The following is a 13,534-nucleotide window of genomic DNA, read 5'->3' as shown; positions in this document are numbered from 1 at the left end:
AGCTGCTGGTTCTAACTGCCTTGGGAAGGCCACCATCCATACATATTAAGCTGACGAGTGTGTGAATGTGCACCCGGAAGGATTGCATGGGATTAAGAATAGTAATTTTGAGTGAGGAGCTTTACTGTGGCTGCACTCTATGCAGTGATGTTCTATTGTACACACAAATGCAACACAAATATTCCGATCCTGTTCCGATCCTGACTGTTCAAAGCTGTAGTATACCCATGAACCATGATACGCCGCAAACCTATTCTTTTAACCCCCCCAAAATGTACACTGTTGGTTGATTTATGCATTTCAGTCAAGATCATGGTCCGTCAGCTTGGCAGTAGATTGCTTCTTCGAGGCTTGTCTGATCTTCTTCTTGTCCTGGTGTTTCTTCCAACTAGGAATCGTTTGACCCTTCTTTCTCACAGGGGTTGTGAAAACATCCCAGCTGTCGGACGAGGTAGTTTCCAGAGCACCATCTTCAGATTCACCTAGAGCGGCTTTCGAAGCAGCTCGCTTCGCCAAACGCTCTTTCTTGCCCTCGCCATGCTTCTCACCGAGTCTTAAGCTCCGTGGAACGCGGGTCTTCGCACCAAGAGCCCACAGATCTCCCCAGCGGGCTTTGCGTGCATCCTTGTAAGCTTGCTTACTGTAGGAACGAGGAACGGTCCAGCGTTCAATCTTTCCTGCTGGTGTACAAAAATCAAAGATGACATGTCCACGGCGTTTCATTGGGGTGTAGACGGCGCGAGGGAGAGACAACGTATTGAAGTTTTGGCCATTTTGGGCAGCTGAAGGCTCGCTGAGCTCAGGCTCACCTGAGCCATCGGCGTCTTCCGACTCCATATCGTGAAGGTGCTCATATCCGGCAAAGGCTGCTTCAGCGGCCTCAGGTCCTTGGACGATGTTCATCTCCTTGCGGAGATCTACACCACGTTGAACCGCTATGTAACTGAATTTGACATCCTCATGATTCCGATCCTTGGCGCCTAGGATTCGTTGAAGGAAAGCGGGTCTAATGTATCTCTGCTCAAAATGGCAGAAGTCTCTGCGTCCCTTGGCATGGCCAGCGACCGTGTACATGGGGCATTTCGCATGATTCGTGCAAGGTGCAATAATCATGCCTTCCTCTTTATCAATGTGCTTGTTCTCGTTAGAAGACTCGGTAAGTTCTTCGTACTGTGTAGAGCCGGGACTTGAAATGTAGCGTTTCAGCAACATCTCACGAGCGCCGGCTATCGCTTCGAATCCCTTCTGGTGACCCTTTTCAAGAAGAATCAGAACTCCGCCGTTAGGATTCAGAAGAGTCCAAAGATTTTCGACATGTTCTTTCCGCATATACTCTTCCTCCAGGCCAAGTAGAGTATGTGGCGCTATGATGACATCGTATTGTTTGCGCGGGGGTGGAGGCCGCTCATCATCGAGAGTTGGCTTCTCACGAATATGAACATAATCGGGCAAGCGCGGAAGGAAAGTTGTGTTGTCGAGCATTGCACTCGCGCGATTGCGGAGCGCTTCTGAGGCTGTGACTACCGTCGACCTACCTATTGGAACAGGGTCTGTTTCGGGATGATCTGGAACCATGGTCTCCCATTCTGCACGAAGGACGTCCCTCCAAGCCAGAATTCCGGCACCACCAGCGCCGGCGTCCAGGACATGGGGACCATCCTCCTGTGCCATCAGCCGACGTATCCAGTCTGTGCCCAGTCGCTTTCGAACCTCAACCAGTACGCTCAAGGTAGACGCGTACATGCCGGGATATAAAGCTGCCATGTACACATTTCCCTCCATCTGGCTCATGTGTCGCTGAGAAGCCTCGAGGGGAATCGGAAGCTGAGGTACCTGTGCGCGCGGAGGTGGAGTTGTGGTGGAGTGAGGCAGCAACCGGCCGCCAAAAGTCCGGTGAGCGACGTCGGCGATATGCTTGTTCGAGAACTCGGAGAGGATGACGGAGATCGGGCCAGTTACAGTGTCTTTCGGCAAGAATACAGTGCTTGGGTCCGTAGAGAACTTTCCCTCCCGCGTCAAGGGATGCAAGCGAGGGGCCGCGTCTGGAACCGCTTCATCTTCGAATTGTTCCAGCATCAGCTCCCCACCAAGCTGCTCCGCCACTTCTCTCGTGCGACGCATTGCGGCCGATTCTTCCACCGGAGGACCGACTTCCATATCATAGACGAGCGGAGGCCCATCGTCTTGCGACTCGACCTTCTCAAACTCGACTTCTTTCCAGCCTCCCTGGCCATCCTCTTGAAACAAGCGATTGGCATCTCTATCCTCCTCGGCCAACTCAGCTTCCAACTCCGATTGTGGTTCTTCCGCCTTAATGATCGGTTCGCCGTATAGCCGTGTATACAAGCGAAGTTCGGTTTCGTTTAAATAGCCTGCTGGAAGGTACTCGCCGAATTCTTGCCTCGCAGTTCGTACTCGTGATTCCAACGCTTGTTCGTCTCGGTGGCCGATCGTCTGGCTGAATACATGGTCGAGTTCGGGACCTTCAAGGTTCAAAGCTCCTTGATACTCTTCCAACAGTCCCAAATCATCCATGAGCTCCGCAAGCTCCAGCTCGGTTTCATTAATCCTATCGATCAGAGCGTAAATGGTGTCTTTTCGGTCCGCATAAGGATGAATATCTGAGGGCGTCTTGCTCGAAACATGTCTTCGCCCGATCTGCCATCGCTCGGTACTGTTGCTGGAGGTACCTCTGAATGATATGGTATGTGTGGTAGGGGATGGCGCCCTACGGGACAAAGTGCTTTTCAGGCGTTGAGCGATGCAATTTGCAGCTCCGCAGCGGAGCTGCTGCGATGCAGTCTGCTGCGAATTGTAGACTGTGCGCACAAGATCATGCGAACATGATCGACGTGCCCTCAATGCCGGCGACCTTGACAGCATCCTAACACCTTCTCCCAAGCGCACCGAACCAAAATTCTGGTGAGCAATGAGTGAGGGCAGAAATTGTAACGCCACTCGAGGAGCTTTACATGGGAAAACTTTCGCCAAGATGCAGTGTTCCTGGCGGAATCCCACAGCTCTCATTGGCCGCTCAGAATTTCTACGATTACATAACACATTTATCTGAGAAACGATTTGTCCAAACAGCCGCGACGGCGATCGGTACTCTTCATTCAAAAATTTGGTATTGTATTCAGTTTTGGAAGTGACTGTGGATATCATGATTCGCTGTCTGTGTCTTCAGTGCCCATTAGCACTTTCAGGGATGTCAACCATTTCATGACTTCATGCTCCAGAGCCGTGAGTTTGGCCATGACTGCCATCAGACTAGGATCCTGGCTCTCGACTCGAATCTTCTCCTTTACTTTTACCTCTTCTCCTTTCCAAACGAAAACATCGCCCATCTCGTCATGAGGGCGATGCCGGGGCCCGAATAATCGGTCTCGAATGTTGAACCCGGTAAGCGAGATATCGGTAGCGAAGGCGGTCGGCGCATGAGAAGAAGGTGCAGTGGTTTCAAGCGTTCTCAGATGGAGCACAAGAGCCGAGTCCGCAATAGAGAGGTGGAATGAGAGATCTGGTGGCAGCGGAGGGTCGAAAATCTTGTAGTCCAATCAGCACCGATATCACTTCAGACGCCCGTAATGTTGAGTACTCACATTATCCTCCACGCTGGTTTCCCACCACTTGCCTTGCACATTATCGTTCTCCCCTTTTAGCATGTGCCGCGCCTCCGTAATAGTCTCATGCAAAAGACGTAGTTGACCGAAGATGAAACTGGCATTCAGTGGGTCACCGGTCCATGTGCTTACATCTACGACATCGAGGCTCTGATTGACGAGATCTCGCACGGACGACAACTGTTCAAGGACGAGCTCTGGAGCGCCAGGAGCATTGGATAAGCAGAGACGGGTAGTGGGCGCGCCACGGGCAGAGGTAAGAGAGCTAAGGCGCAGTTGTATGTCCTATCAGTCGCCATCACATTAGCTGCCATATCGCAAGTAACGTGTTTGACGACGCACGAAGGATGGCGCAGAAGCATACCCCCTTCACGACTTTGGTTCCAACTCTGGTCACGAAGCCTTTGACACACTCCGACCGGTGAGAGGACAGCACCAGCGTCGAACCTGGCTCCTTTGGCGCCAGCAATGCAGCACAATCACGAAGGCCCTCCCTCAATGCCGTTAGAGAATCCTGTAGAGACCGAAGCAGCCATTCTAGTTCCCGTGCCTGGACCAGTGTTTAGAGATGAGTAATAATCTACGCACAAGGAAACATGGGCTGCGTACCAAAGCACTGTCCGCCTCCCGTTCCAACGAATCTGGAGGCAACGGTGGGTATGCCCAAGTTGCCATCACGAATATTCACAAGTAACCCAATTATCAAAGTGTGCTTGATCTCTAGTGACATAGACCCCAGAACTACTAGACTAGTACCCAAGCTGCAGTGGAAAGTGGCACCCACCTATTGGACTGAGGTACAGGGTAGGGAAGGTAGAAAGCGCACAGCCAGGTCCACAGTAGTGGGGAGTTGGACTGGCCAGGCAGAAAAATTTCGAAAGACTAGATCCAATTCCAGTCAAGTAAAGGTCATAGTCTCATCGTCTCATAGGCTCATAGCTGGAGCCAGTTTGCAACCCGATCGATCACCATGGGTGGTGCAACGTCAGAGCCACTGGGCCGAGGAGAGGAGGAATGGAGGGAAACGGAGACAGTTGCAGTTGAGAATGAGTTGGACAACGTCATGGATGTGATGTGCACTAGTCCCGGTTGAGGTTAGTGCTGGGCATTAAGGTAGCGGCTATCTGGAAAAAGGCTAGCGGGGTCCGGTCAATGATGACGTCGAGATCATCACTTGGTGTTCTTGGCTCTTCTGTACTGCGGAAAAAGCAAGAATCAGTGGATGCTATCATGCTTGGTCGTGCCACACTTCGAGCAATTAACTTTCAAATGAACACGGAGAGTCATGATGCATCCTCATTATTATATCACTACCCCGATAATTTTCTGCCCTTTCCCGCAGGGGTGCCCGGGATCACCGGATCATTGATATAATTGCCGATGCCCAGGTTGCATTTTTCTGCGGCATATGTTCGAAATCTTCTTCAGGACTCTATTCTGACTGTCTACATAACGTCCCCCGGACCTTTGCTGTTAGTTTTTTAATTTTACCCAGTATTTCCCCCAACTACGTCCAGCCGAAAATAATACGTCCTTCACGCCGGCACGAGCCCTACGCCGAGTTAGAGATAGTAAGATGGTTTTGAGCAGTGAGTATCGCTCTGGTAGTTAGAGAAAGTCCCGTCTAACACACTGCGACAGGAGTGGGTCTAGGCTTCCTTGGCCTCTTTTTTACGGCCTCAGCCCTTCTGTTGATGTTCCTCGCTTTTCTCGGAGGAGCAAGGAACTCGAACCCTCTGGACAGGATTTATTGGCTTGAAGCTGCCACAGGCAATATCCCCGGCGCACCCGACTTGTCCCGATGGACATATTGGAATCTCTGTGCAGTGAACAGCGCCGGCCACAATGAGTGCGGAAAGTCGTACCCTGACTACCCCTTTGATCCCCCAGGCCACCGGAACTTTGATACCCATGTCAACGTCCCTGCAGCTTTCATTGGGTGAGTAGCAGCAAGCATGTCCCTTGACATCAATGTTTAGCGTTGTATGACAACAACTAACGATACATAGGACCCGCCATTATTTCTTGACCTCCCGCTTCATGTTCCCATTCCACATCATCGCCTTGTTCTTCGCTACCTGCTCGCTCTTCACGGGTTTCCTTGCCATGTGCACCCGAATTGGAAATTGGGTCTCGGCATTTTCAGCGTACTTTGCGCTGACTTTCCAGACCATCACCACTTGCCTGATGACGTGAGTTCCACCATTCAATGTTTCCGAGATTATAGATCCGTTATAACTGACAAATCGAATAGCGCTGTCTACGTCCAGGGTCGCAATAAATTCAACAACAACGGCCAATCGTCTCATCTCGGTGTTAAGGCTTTCGCCTTCATGTGGACTTCCGTCGCTCTCCTCTTCCTCTCCTGCGTGATCTACTGCATGGGAGGCGCCGTCGGCCGAAAGGACGGCGGATATAACGGACGGGAACAGAGACGGCGTGGTTTCTTCAATTCGCGCCGAGGGGGGAGCTTGAGAAGCAACAAGGAAACCGCGCCGTAAATCTCGTTTCGTCTCTTTTGCGCGAGATGAACAAGTATTGGCGTGGCATAGCTCTTAGCATCACGATCCATTTTCCTGAGTTCAAGGCTGTTTGCTGCACGAAAACTCCAATATAACGGACATAGGATCCTTGGCGTTTTCGCTCACCAAGCGTTCCTGAACACTGACTTTGCACCAGACGATTTATTTGTCTACCCCTCGACCCCCCTCCAACCTACGCTCATTTTACATGTTTATGAATTGGGTACATGTTTAATCTTTGTGGCGCTCTAATCCACCAGTTGCCCCCAGTTACTGTATGCTTGCTGCTTGTTTGACGGCTCTTGACGATGTTTGGACTATCATCTTATCCATTTAATAATCTGTAATATAATTCCTCTGTTCCAATAGGTCACCACACTATTTTGTAAGAAGTCTCCAATTACCAGAGGTACTGTCATCTTAACAGGGTATGTTTTCAAAATTGGCAGTAGACGATACCATCACAAGTACAATTAGCATGCTAAAACGGAATCGACAGATTTTCAGAGCTAGGAAGAGCAAATAAAATTATAGAAAAATGCCAAAAGTAAAATTGACCACATCTAGATACTCTATGAACTCATATAAAGGATGACATTACCCATGACGTTGCCTGTTTCAAAACGGTAGATAGTTTTCTGAAAGGAAAATACGGAGGCCCGGATTACTGCTTAAGCCTTGGGCGACTCAACGGCGCCGCGGACAGCACTCTGACCACCGACTTCCCGAGCGGTGATCTGCATGCCCAGATCAGCGTTGACGTGGACCATCAGCTCAACCTTGCTGCCAGCCTTGACGCCCTTGACCGCAAGTTCGGCAATAGGTCTCTCAGTCTTCCATACAATCTCGCGGATCTCCTCCTCTTCATCTTCGTCCGAGTCAAAGTCGGAGTCTTCGTCTTCGTCATCCTCAGCCTTGGCGGGTTTCTCCTCCTTGGGCTTGGGCTCGGGCTTGGTGACCTTGATGTCGCGGACACCCTCGCAGACACGCAAAAGAACGTCACCACCATCCTTAGGGGCGGAGTACTGAGCGATGCGGCGAGCAGGCAGGGCGGTCTCGGCGTTCAGAAGAGGCTTGAACTCGACAGTCTCTCCGTGCACAAATTCAACACCAATGGCATTGCGCAGATGAGGAGTGGCAGTAACCATGGGGTGGATGCTCTGCTCAATGTCTTCCTTATCGAACTCCTGGATCAAAGAGGCCTGGATGGCAGCACCACGAGGAGCCAACTCGGAGGGGTTGATGGCACTGGCAGAGGTTGAGGGGGCCAGGATCTGGGTCTTCTCGGGGAACATGTTGCGGGCCAGCTGAGCAATCTTGGGTGTGTGGGATGTACCACCAGAGAAGATGACCTCGTCAATATCCAGGACATCCAACTCCGCCTTCTGGACAACCTGCTCAATCAGACGAGTGAACTGAGCAAAGACCTTGCCAGAAAGCAGCTCGTAACGGGTCCGGTTGATGGTTGAACTGAAATCAATACCGTCCGCAAGACTTTCAATGCTCAAGCTGGCATTGGTACCCAGACTCAAGGCCCGTCTTGTGGCCTCACCTTCCAGCTTCAACTTGGCGAGACCGCGAGCGTTCTCGCGAGGGTCGGTCTTGTGCTTCTTGATGAACTCCTTGGCAAAGTGATCGATGACAATCTGATCCAAGGTTGCTCCTCCGAGTTCGTAATCATGGGCGGTTGCGAGGATAGTGTACATGCCACCGCGGCAAGCAATCACAGCGGCGTCGGAACGGGTACCACCAAGGTCAGCGACCACAACAAGCTTGTCAGTAACGGTAGCCTCGGGTCTGGCATCGTAAGCCAGAACTGCAGCAACCGGCTCGTGGATGAGCTGGAGAACCTCGAGGCCAGCGGCGCCAGCAGCAGCGATAAGAGCTTCGCGCTGAGCATCGGTGAAGTCGGTGGGAACGGTGATGACGGCAGCATTGACGTCCTTACCGAGGTAGTCGGAGGCGGATTGCTTCAGACGGCGGAGATGACGAGTTGTGATCTCAGAGACAGTGACAGTGTTGGGGGTCTCGCTGGCGGTATCCCGGATGGTGAAGGCAACAGTGGAGTCGACTTGCTGAGGGTGCGCTGACTGGTGGCAGGGAGTAGGATCTATCGACTTGAAGCTGTGTAACGCAAGATCAACATTTCTGTTCTTGGAATAGCGAAATCCAAGTCCACGGCTACTTACTTCTTGCCAACATAGTCTCTGAAGTATGCAACAGTGTTCTGGGGATTGCGGACAAGCTGGGCCTTGGCTTGGGTGCCGTGGTACTCTTCACCGTCAATGTAGGACAGAACAGTAGGAATTTGACGATCTGCAAGTCTTGGTGAGCTTCTGTTCCATGAATGTAAATTGCCCAGAGATGCGTGCGATCATGCGGGGCTGCGATCAACGTACCTCCTTCCTCGTTGGCGATGACTTCAGCCTTGCCTTCCTATAAGCCGAACCATTAGAATACTCCTCATGCTTCAAAATCGGATGTTGAACCAGTGGAACATACAGGAGTGAGGCGAGCAATGGAACTCGAGGAGTTACCAAACGAGATACCGATAGCGAATCTCTCCGCTGTTTCAGCGGCGACACCGTTCGAATCACCCATTTTTGATGTAGAGAAGGGCTGAGAGAAATAAATGAGGACGGAAAAAAGTGAAGATGAAAGAGGTGTGTGAGGAAAGGCGGGAGTCAGGCCCGGAAATTTGACTCTACTCTGATCGCTTTTGGATTTCTTCTTTCTCCGAGCGGAAGAGAAAAAAATCTTTTGATTTGTTTGGCAGCGGAAGGCAACTGTGGCTGGTGCTTATCGATATCAAATGTGGCGGTGCGACTAAGAAATCACCAATGGAAGTATTCCAACAGCATGAACTTCTAGTAGTTGGTCAACCTGAGAGACCCCGTCGACTTTTAAGTATCGAACATGCTCAGATTCCATGTAGACTTCTAGGTTTCCTATCGGCAATAGTATACTACTTAACTCAGTGTCGTCAATTTAGTCTCTGGGCTGATTTCATTCTGCAGGACTGTAACGTCACGTGCTGATAGTCTGATAACAGCGGGATTCCTTCGCATGAATTTCATGTTCCAGTTCAGGTCACATCTCGCTGCCAGTCAAGCGATTGATCCGCGTTCAGCTGGTAACAAACAGACGCTCCCGTCATCAGTCAGAACGATTCGAGAAAATGTCGTCGCCTGTCATCTTGCTCCCAGGTGATCATGTGCCGTCAGATCAGCTACCCTCAAACAAATCTGGTCCGCTGAGACTAGGGCCTGGCCTTCGCCTGCTTTCTCCAGCAATTCCCTCTCCGTCATCTGGTCATGTTATTGCTTCTACACAGGCCGGTCTTCTTTCAACAGATCACAAGAAAAATGCTGTTTCCGTCCTATCATTTCCCAATCGCCGATACGTCCCGACACCCAACGATTTGGTGATCGCACAAGTTCATCACTCCAGTGCGGAATACTTCTACTGCATGATTACACCGCAATCACCCCACGCGCTGCTTGGCCAGCTTGCTTTTGAAGGTGCGACAAAGAAGACGAGGCCAATGTTAAGGCAAGGCGATTTGGTCTATGCTCGAGTCCTATCGATCGGTCTCGGTGCTGGTGCAGAAGTTGAGCTTACCTGCGTAAACCCAGCAACCGGCAAGGCTGAACCTGGAGGATTGGGTCCATTGAACGGAGGAATGGTGTTTGACGTCTCTACTGGCATGGCTGCGAGATTAATGAGAGCTAGCTCGTCGACCTCCCAGCAAGAGGATGGTGTGGATGGATTAGTGGTCTTGGAGGAACTTGGGAAGAAGTTGGAAAAAGTCGGAGGCTTCGAGATCGCCGTGGGGAGAAATGGCAAGGTCTGGGTTGACTGCTCAAATGGAGGCAATGCTGCTGTTAAAGCGACAGTGGCAATAGGACGTTGTCTCACTACGATTGACGAGCATGATCTGAATCAAACGGATCAGAGGAAACTTGTGACGAGGATTCTACGAGAAATGAAGGTCGAGTCTTGACGTTGCATGTGATACACCGAGTAGCTCCTTGTATACCCAACCGGTTGTCCTGGTTTCTTGAATTTTACTCCCTTGTGACCATTATTGCGAAATAGACTACGACTACCAAGACACAAAGTTCTACTTTCAAGCCGCCAACCATTTATTGCCGAAATCACGATCTGTGCAAAGTTGTTGTAATGCTCCTTAATAACACTCGGTGGACGGTTAGTTAGGGCGGAGAAGATCCGCAAAAAGTCGCGCCGCTCGAGCAGCTTGAGGAATTTTTTCCACTATCTTATCTGGCGGAGCTACTGACTCGCAAACAATTTTCCCCCTAAGATACCTCGCGAAAATCATCCAGATTCATGCCTTCTCCCTAGTAGCTTTTTTTCAAATGGGTCAAGGGTCCTCGCAGCCCATGAATGGTGGGCTCAGTGAGCCTGAGAATCAAGGTACGCTTTACCCATAGTGCTTTTTGCGAAAGACCGTATACCTACTTTTCAAAACATTGCTGCGCTGTACTTAGAGCCTGACTGTTTGCAAGATATGAGTGAAGACCGTGATGCCGTTGGTTCCTCGGGCCCTCCGAAATCCTCTAAGAAAGTGAAATCAGAAGCCCAGGTCGAAGGGGCAGCCACTCCCAAGCGGAAACGAAAGCAGACTGTCAACGATACCAACACTGCCATGCCTTCGGACGCCCCAAACCAGTTGCAAGAATCGCGACTGGATCAGTCAGGCGCACGCCCAGTGAAGCGCAAGAAGACCGCCCCCTCGACTGCAAACACGAAGGAGGCCCGCAAGCCAGAGAAGAATGGCAATTGCGAAGCCATTTCGTCTCCAGAAACCCCCGTGATTGCCAACATCTCCGAGACTGGGGAAGCTCAGCGCCAGTCGATTGATATGCAACCTCTAACGGACGTAGCGCATACGAACGGAACCACGCCCAAAAAGCCCAAGAAGTCCAAGACGAAGACCACACAGCAGGACGAGGGAAACCAGGTGTCGGCCCTTCCGCGGAGACCTGCCGAGACTAAGCCGATTCGTGTGGCGTCTGCGAACCCATCGCTCGCGGATAGCTCAACGGACCAGAAGGATTTTACGGACACATCAGCCGCCCGTGGACCCAGAAGAGGGAAGACAGATAAAATGATCGGTTTCTTCGCTCCATCCGAGGTCAGCGCGTTGGAGACCTTCAAACTCCAGTTTTGCAACCAGCATGCTATCTCCAGCGAAAGATTTGATAGGATGGTACAGCATGTGGACCGGCGCAAAGACAGCGGCTGGCCCTGTGATGAGATTATTAAGAAGCCGGATTTTTGGCAACAGATTTATGATGTATTACCAAGCAGGGATCGAAGATCGGTCTACAGATTCATGAGGCGACATTTCCAGGATTCGACTCAGAAGCCGCACCACTGGACACATGAACAAGATGACGAACTCATCGACCTGGTAGGACGGTATGGTCCTAGATTCGCTCATATTGCGAAGATACTGGGCCGAGTTGAGGATGATGTGGTTCAGAGATGGAAGAATCGGCTTGAGCATCGGAGCACCATGAGAAGGGGTGCGTGGTCCGAAGAGGAAGTCCGCGGGCTGCTCGATGCTTTACAAACCTCCTGGAACAATCTGAAAAAAGACGGCCAAGATGTGGGCCGAGACATCTACGAAATGGATGAGGGCCTAGTATCTTGGGGCACAGTCAGTAATAAACTCCAGAACTGCCGGTCCAGACAACAGTGCGCAGATAAATGGCGCAAGATCAGACGCAAGATTATGGGACAGCGCAGCACTGGCAACCAAAACGCTGTCTACGATCCAGCAACAGAAGCAAAGCCGCAAGGCAGAGCCAAGTCCATCACGCTCGCGGAGCAAATGGAAATGGAGAGGATGTTGAAGAGCTCCGAGTACGTTGATTCCGAGGATGGAGACGACGAGGACATGGAACAGTCTGCTGGTACAGAGTCTCAATCGCCGAACATCAAGGATGAGGGTGAGTCTGCCGAAAAGGAACCCACCATCATGTCCGCCCCAGAACGACCGCCGGCTACCTCAGCGAAGGCACTCGATAAAGGTTCTCAATCCAAGGAGTCACATGCCGAAGTTGAGGACGACTCTGAGTCCGAAGCATCATCCGACTCAACTGAGTCCGCCTCAGACGATGCTTCCGAAGCCGAAATCAAGTCAGGCTCTGGATCTGGCTCGGACTCGGACTCCGAATCCAGTGTTGAAAGTGACGCAAATTCCGACGCCAGAATCAGGGCACAATCTCCAAAAGGGCAGGAGAAAGATGTGAGAAAGAACAAAGCATCTTCAGCAAAGTCGTCGACAAAGCCTACAAAGTCCACGCCGAACCAGAAGCTCGTTGAGCGGTCCAAACCCAAAACAAGTGACGGTAAACAACCCAGAAGTCAGACTATGAAAACATCTGCTTCTGACTTGTCGATCAAGGCTGAGACAAACGCAACTCAACAGGCTAAAGCTCCAAAGCCATCGAAGTCAACCACTAAGGAAGACAAAATGTCGCAAGCGACGTTGTCCGAGTCTGTATCGGAGTCGGAGTCCGCATCCGATCCTTCCGACTCAGAAGAAGAATCTATATCAAGCTCCGAAGAACCTTCGGACAGACAGTCCACAAAAGTAGCGCCGAAAGGACCGACATCGGTTCAGAAAGCAAGCGTGAAGAGCCAGGTCTCTCAAAAGGCTCAAAATAAGGATGAGTCCGAAGAGAGCTCCTCAGCGTCAGATGAGACGTCTTCCGGTGATGGCAGCACCGACGCCAGTGAAGCCGACGATGACAGCGACAGCGACGGTGACAATGGCTCTAGCGCTAGCGACGACAAGCCGGTGGAGGCGCCGAAGACAGCCGCCCTCAAGGGGACCAAACGTAAGGCTCAGGAATCCGCGGAGCAGACCGGCAAACCTGAGTCGAAGCGTCCGAAGACAGGGCAGAAACCAAGCAAGAAGTCATCTCCATCCTCCTCCGCTAGATCCTCGTCAGAAGATAGCGAAAGCGAGGATGACGCCGACAGCGGTTCAGAAGTTGATACCAACGAGTCAAGCTCGGCATCCGACAGTGCAGACTCCACGTCTAAGCCTCAGCCCAAATCAAAGTCCGAGTCCAAGCAACCTACCGCTCAGCCAAAAGCACCCAAAGCTATTAATGGGCAAAAGTCGGAACTCTCCAAGTCACGCACTCCAGTATCAAAGGAGGGAAGCAATGCCAAGAATGGGCAAAGCGGACAGAAGCAGGATTCGAAGCAAACCAACCCTTCCCTTTATCAGGTCAAGAAGGACAGAGAGAAGGAAAAAGGCAAACTGGGATCGACTCCGGTGTCAAAGGGGAAAAAGTCCAAGTGATGGGATACAAGTACGGTATAGACGATTGACTGACTTATGAGTGA

At 51.3% G+C, this 13,534-nt stretch overlaps 6 protein-coding genes across 6 annotated transcripts; 3 read left to right on the top strand and 3 right to left on the bottom strand.

Annotated features, from left to right (window-relative positions):
* Window positions 1-300: 300 nt before the first annotated feature.
* On the bottom strand, window positions 301-2,883 carry ALT_4621 (tRNA methyltransferase RSM22; the record flags this gene model as incomplete). Its single annotated transcript, XM_033558983.1, has 1 exon — window positions 301-2,883. One exon carries the CDS (start codon window positions 2,881-2,883, stop codon window positions 301-303), a length of 2,583 nt encoding a protein of 860 aa, XP_033414874.1.
* A 278-nt stretch (window positions 2,884-3,161) lies between these two features.
* ALT_4620 (uncharacterized protein) lies at window positions 3,162-4,298 on the bottom strand (the record flags this gene model as incomplete). Its single annotated transcript, XM_033558984.1, has 4 exons — window positions 3,162-3,545; window positions 3,603-3,908; window positions 3,988-4,173; window positions 4,233-4,298. 4 exons carry the CDS (start codon window positions 4,296-4,298, stop codon window positions 3,162-3,164), a joined length of 942 nt encoding a protein of 313 aa, XP_033414875.1.
* Window positions 4,299-5,199: 901 nt separating this feature from the next.
* ALT_4619 (SUR7/PalI family protein) lies at window positions 5,200-6,124 on the top strand (the record flags this gene model as incomplete). The annotated part of the gene is made up of 4 exons (XM_033558985.1): window positions 5,200-5,212; window positions 5,265-5,562; window positions 5,633-5,815; window positions 5,878-6,124. The coding sequence occupies 4 exons, from the start codon at window positions 5,200-5,202 to the stop codon at window positions 6,122-6,124; spliced, it is 741 nt and encodes a 246-aa protein (XP_033414876.1).
* A 692-nt stretch (window positions 6,125-6,816) lies between these two features.
* ALT_4618 (ribosome-associated complex protein SSZ1) lies at window positions 6,817-8,746 on the bottom strand (the record flags this gene model as incomplete). The annotated part of the gene is made up of 4 exons (XM_033558986.1): window positions 6,817-8,269; window positions 8,335-8,461; window positions 8,545-8,581; window positions 8,648-8,746. The coding sequence occupies 4 exons, from the start codon at window positions 8,744-8,746 to the stop codon at window positions 6,817-6,819; spliced, it is 1,716 nt and encodes a 571-aa protein (XP_033414877.1).
* Window positions 8,747-9,323: 577 nt separating this feature from the next.
* Window positions 9,324-10,148, top strand: ALT_4617 (exosome non-catalytic core subunit RRP40; the record flags this gene model as incomplete). Its single annotated transcript, XM_033558987.1, has 1 exon — window positions 9,324-10,148. One exon carries the CDS (start codon window positions 9,324-9,326, stop codon window positions 10,146-10,148), a length of 825 nt encoding a protein of 274 aa, XP_033414878.1.
* A 528-nt stretch (window positions 10,149-10,676) lies between these two features.
* On the top strand, window positions 10,677-13,490 carry ALT_4616 (MYB DNA-binding domain protein; the record flags this gene model as incomplete). The annotated part of the gene is made up of 1 exon (XM_033558988.2): window positions 10,677-13,490. One exon carries the CDS (start codon window positions 10,677-10,679, stop codon window positions 13,488-13,490), a length of 2,814 nt encoding a protein of 937 aa, XP_033414879.2.
* Window positions 13,491-13,534: the final 44 nt, after the last annotated feature.

This window comes from Aspergillus lentulus (assembly GCF_001445615.1).
Source record: "Aspergillus lentulus DNA, contig: Alt08, strain: IFM 54703, whole genome shotgun sequence".
Lineage (NCBI taxonomy): Eukaryota > Fungi > Ascomycota > Eurotiomycetes > Eurotiales > Aspergillaceae > Aspergillus > Aspergillus lentulus.
Note: the sequence above shows the minus strand (reverse complement) of the source record. Positions and strands in the feature narration are given on the sequence as shown.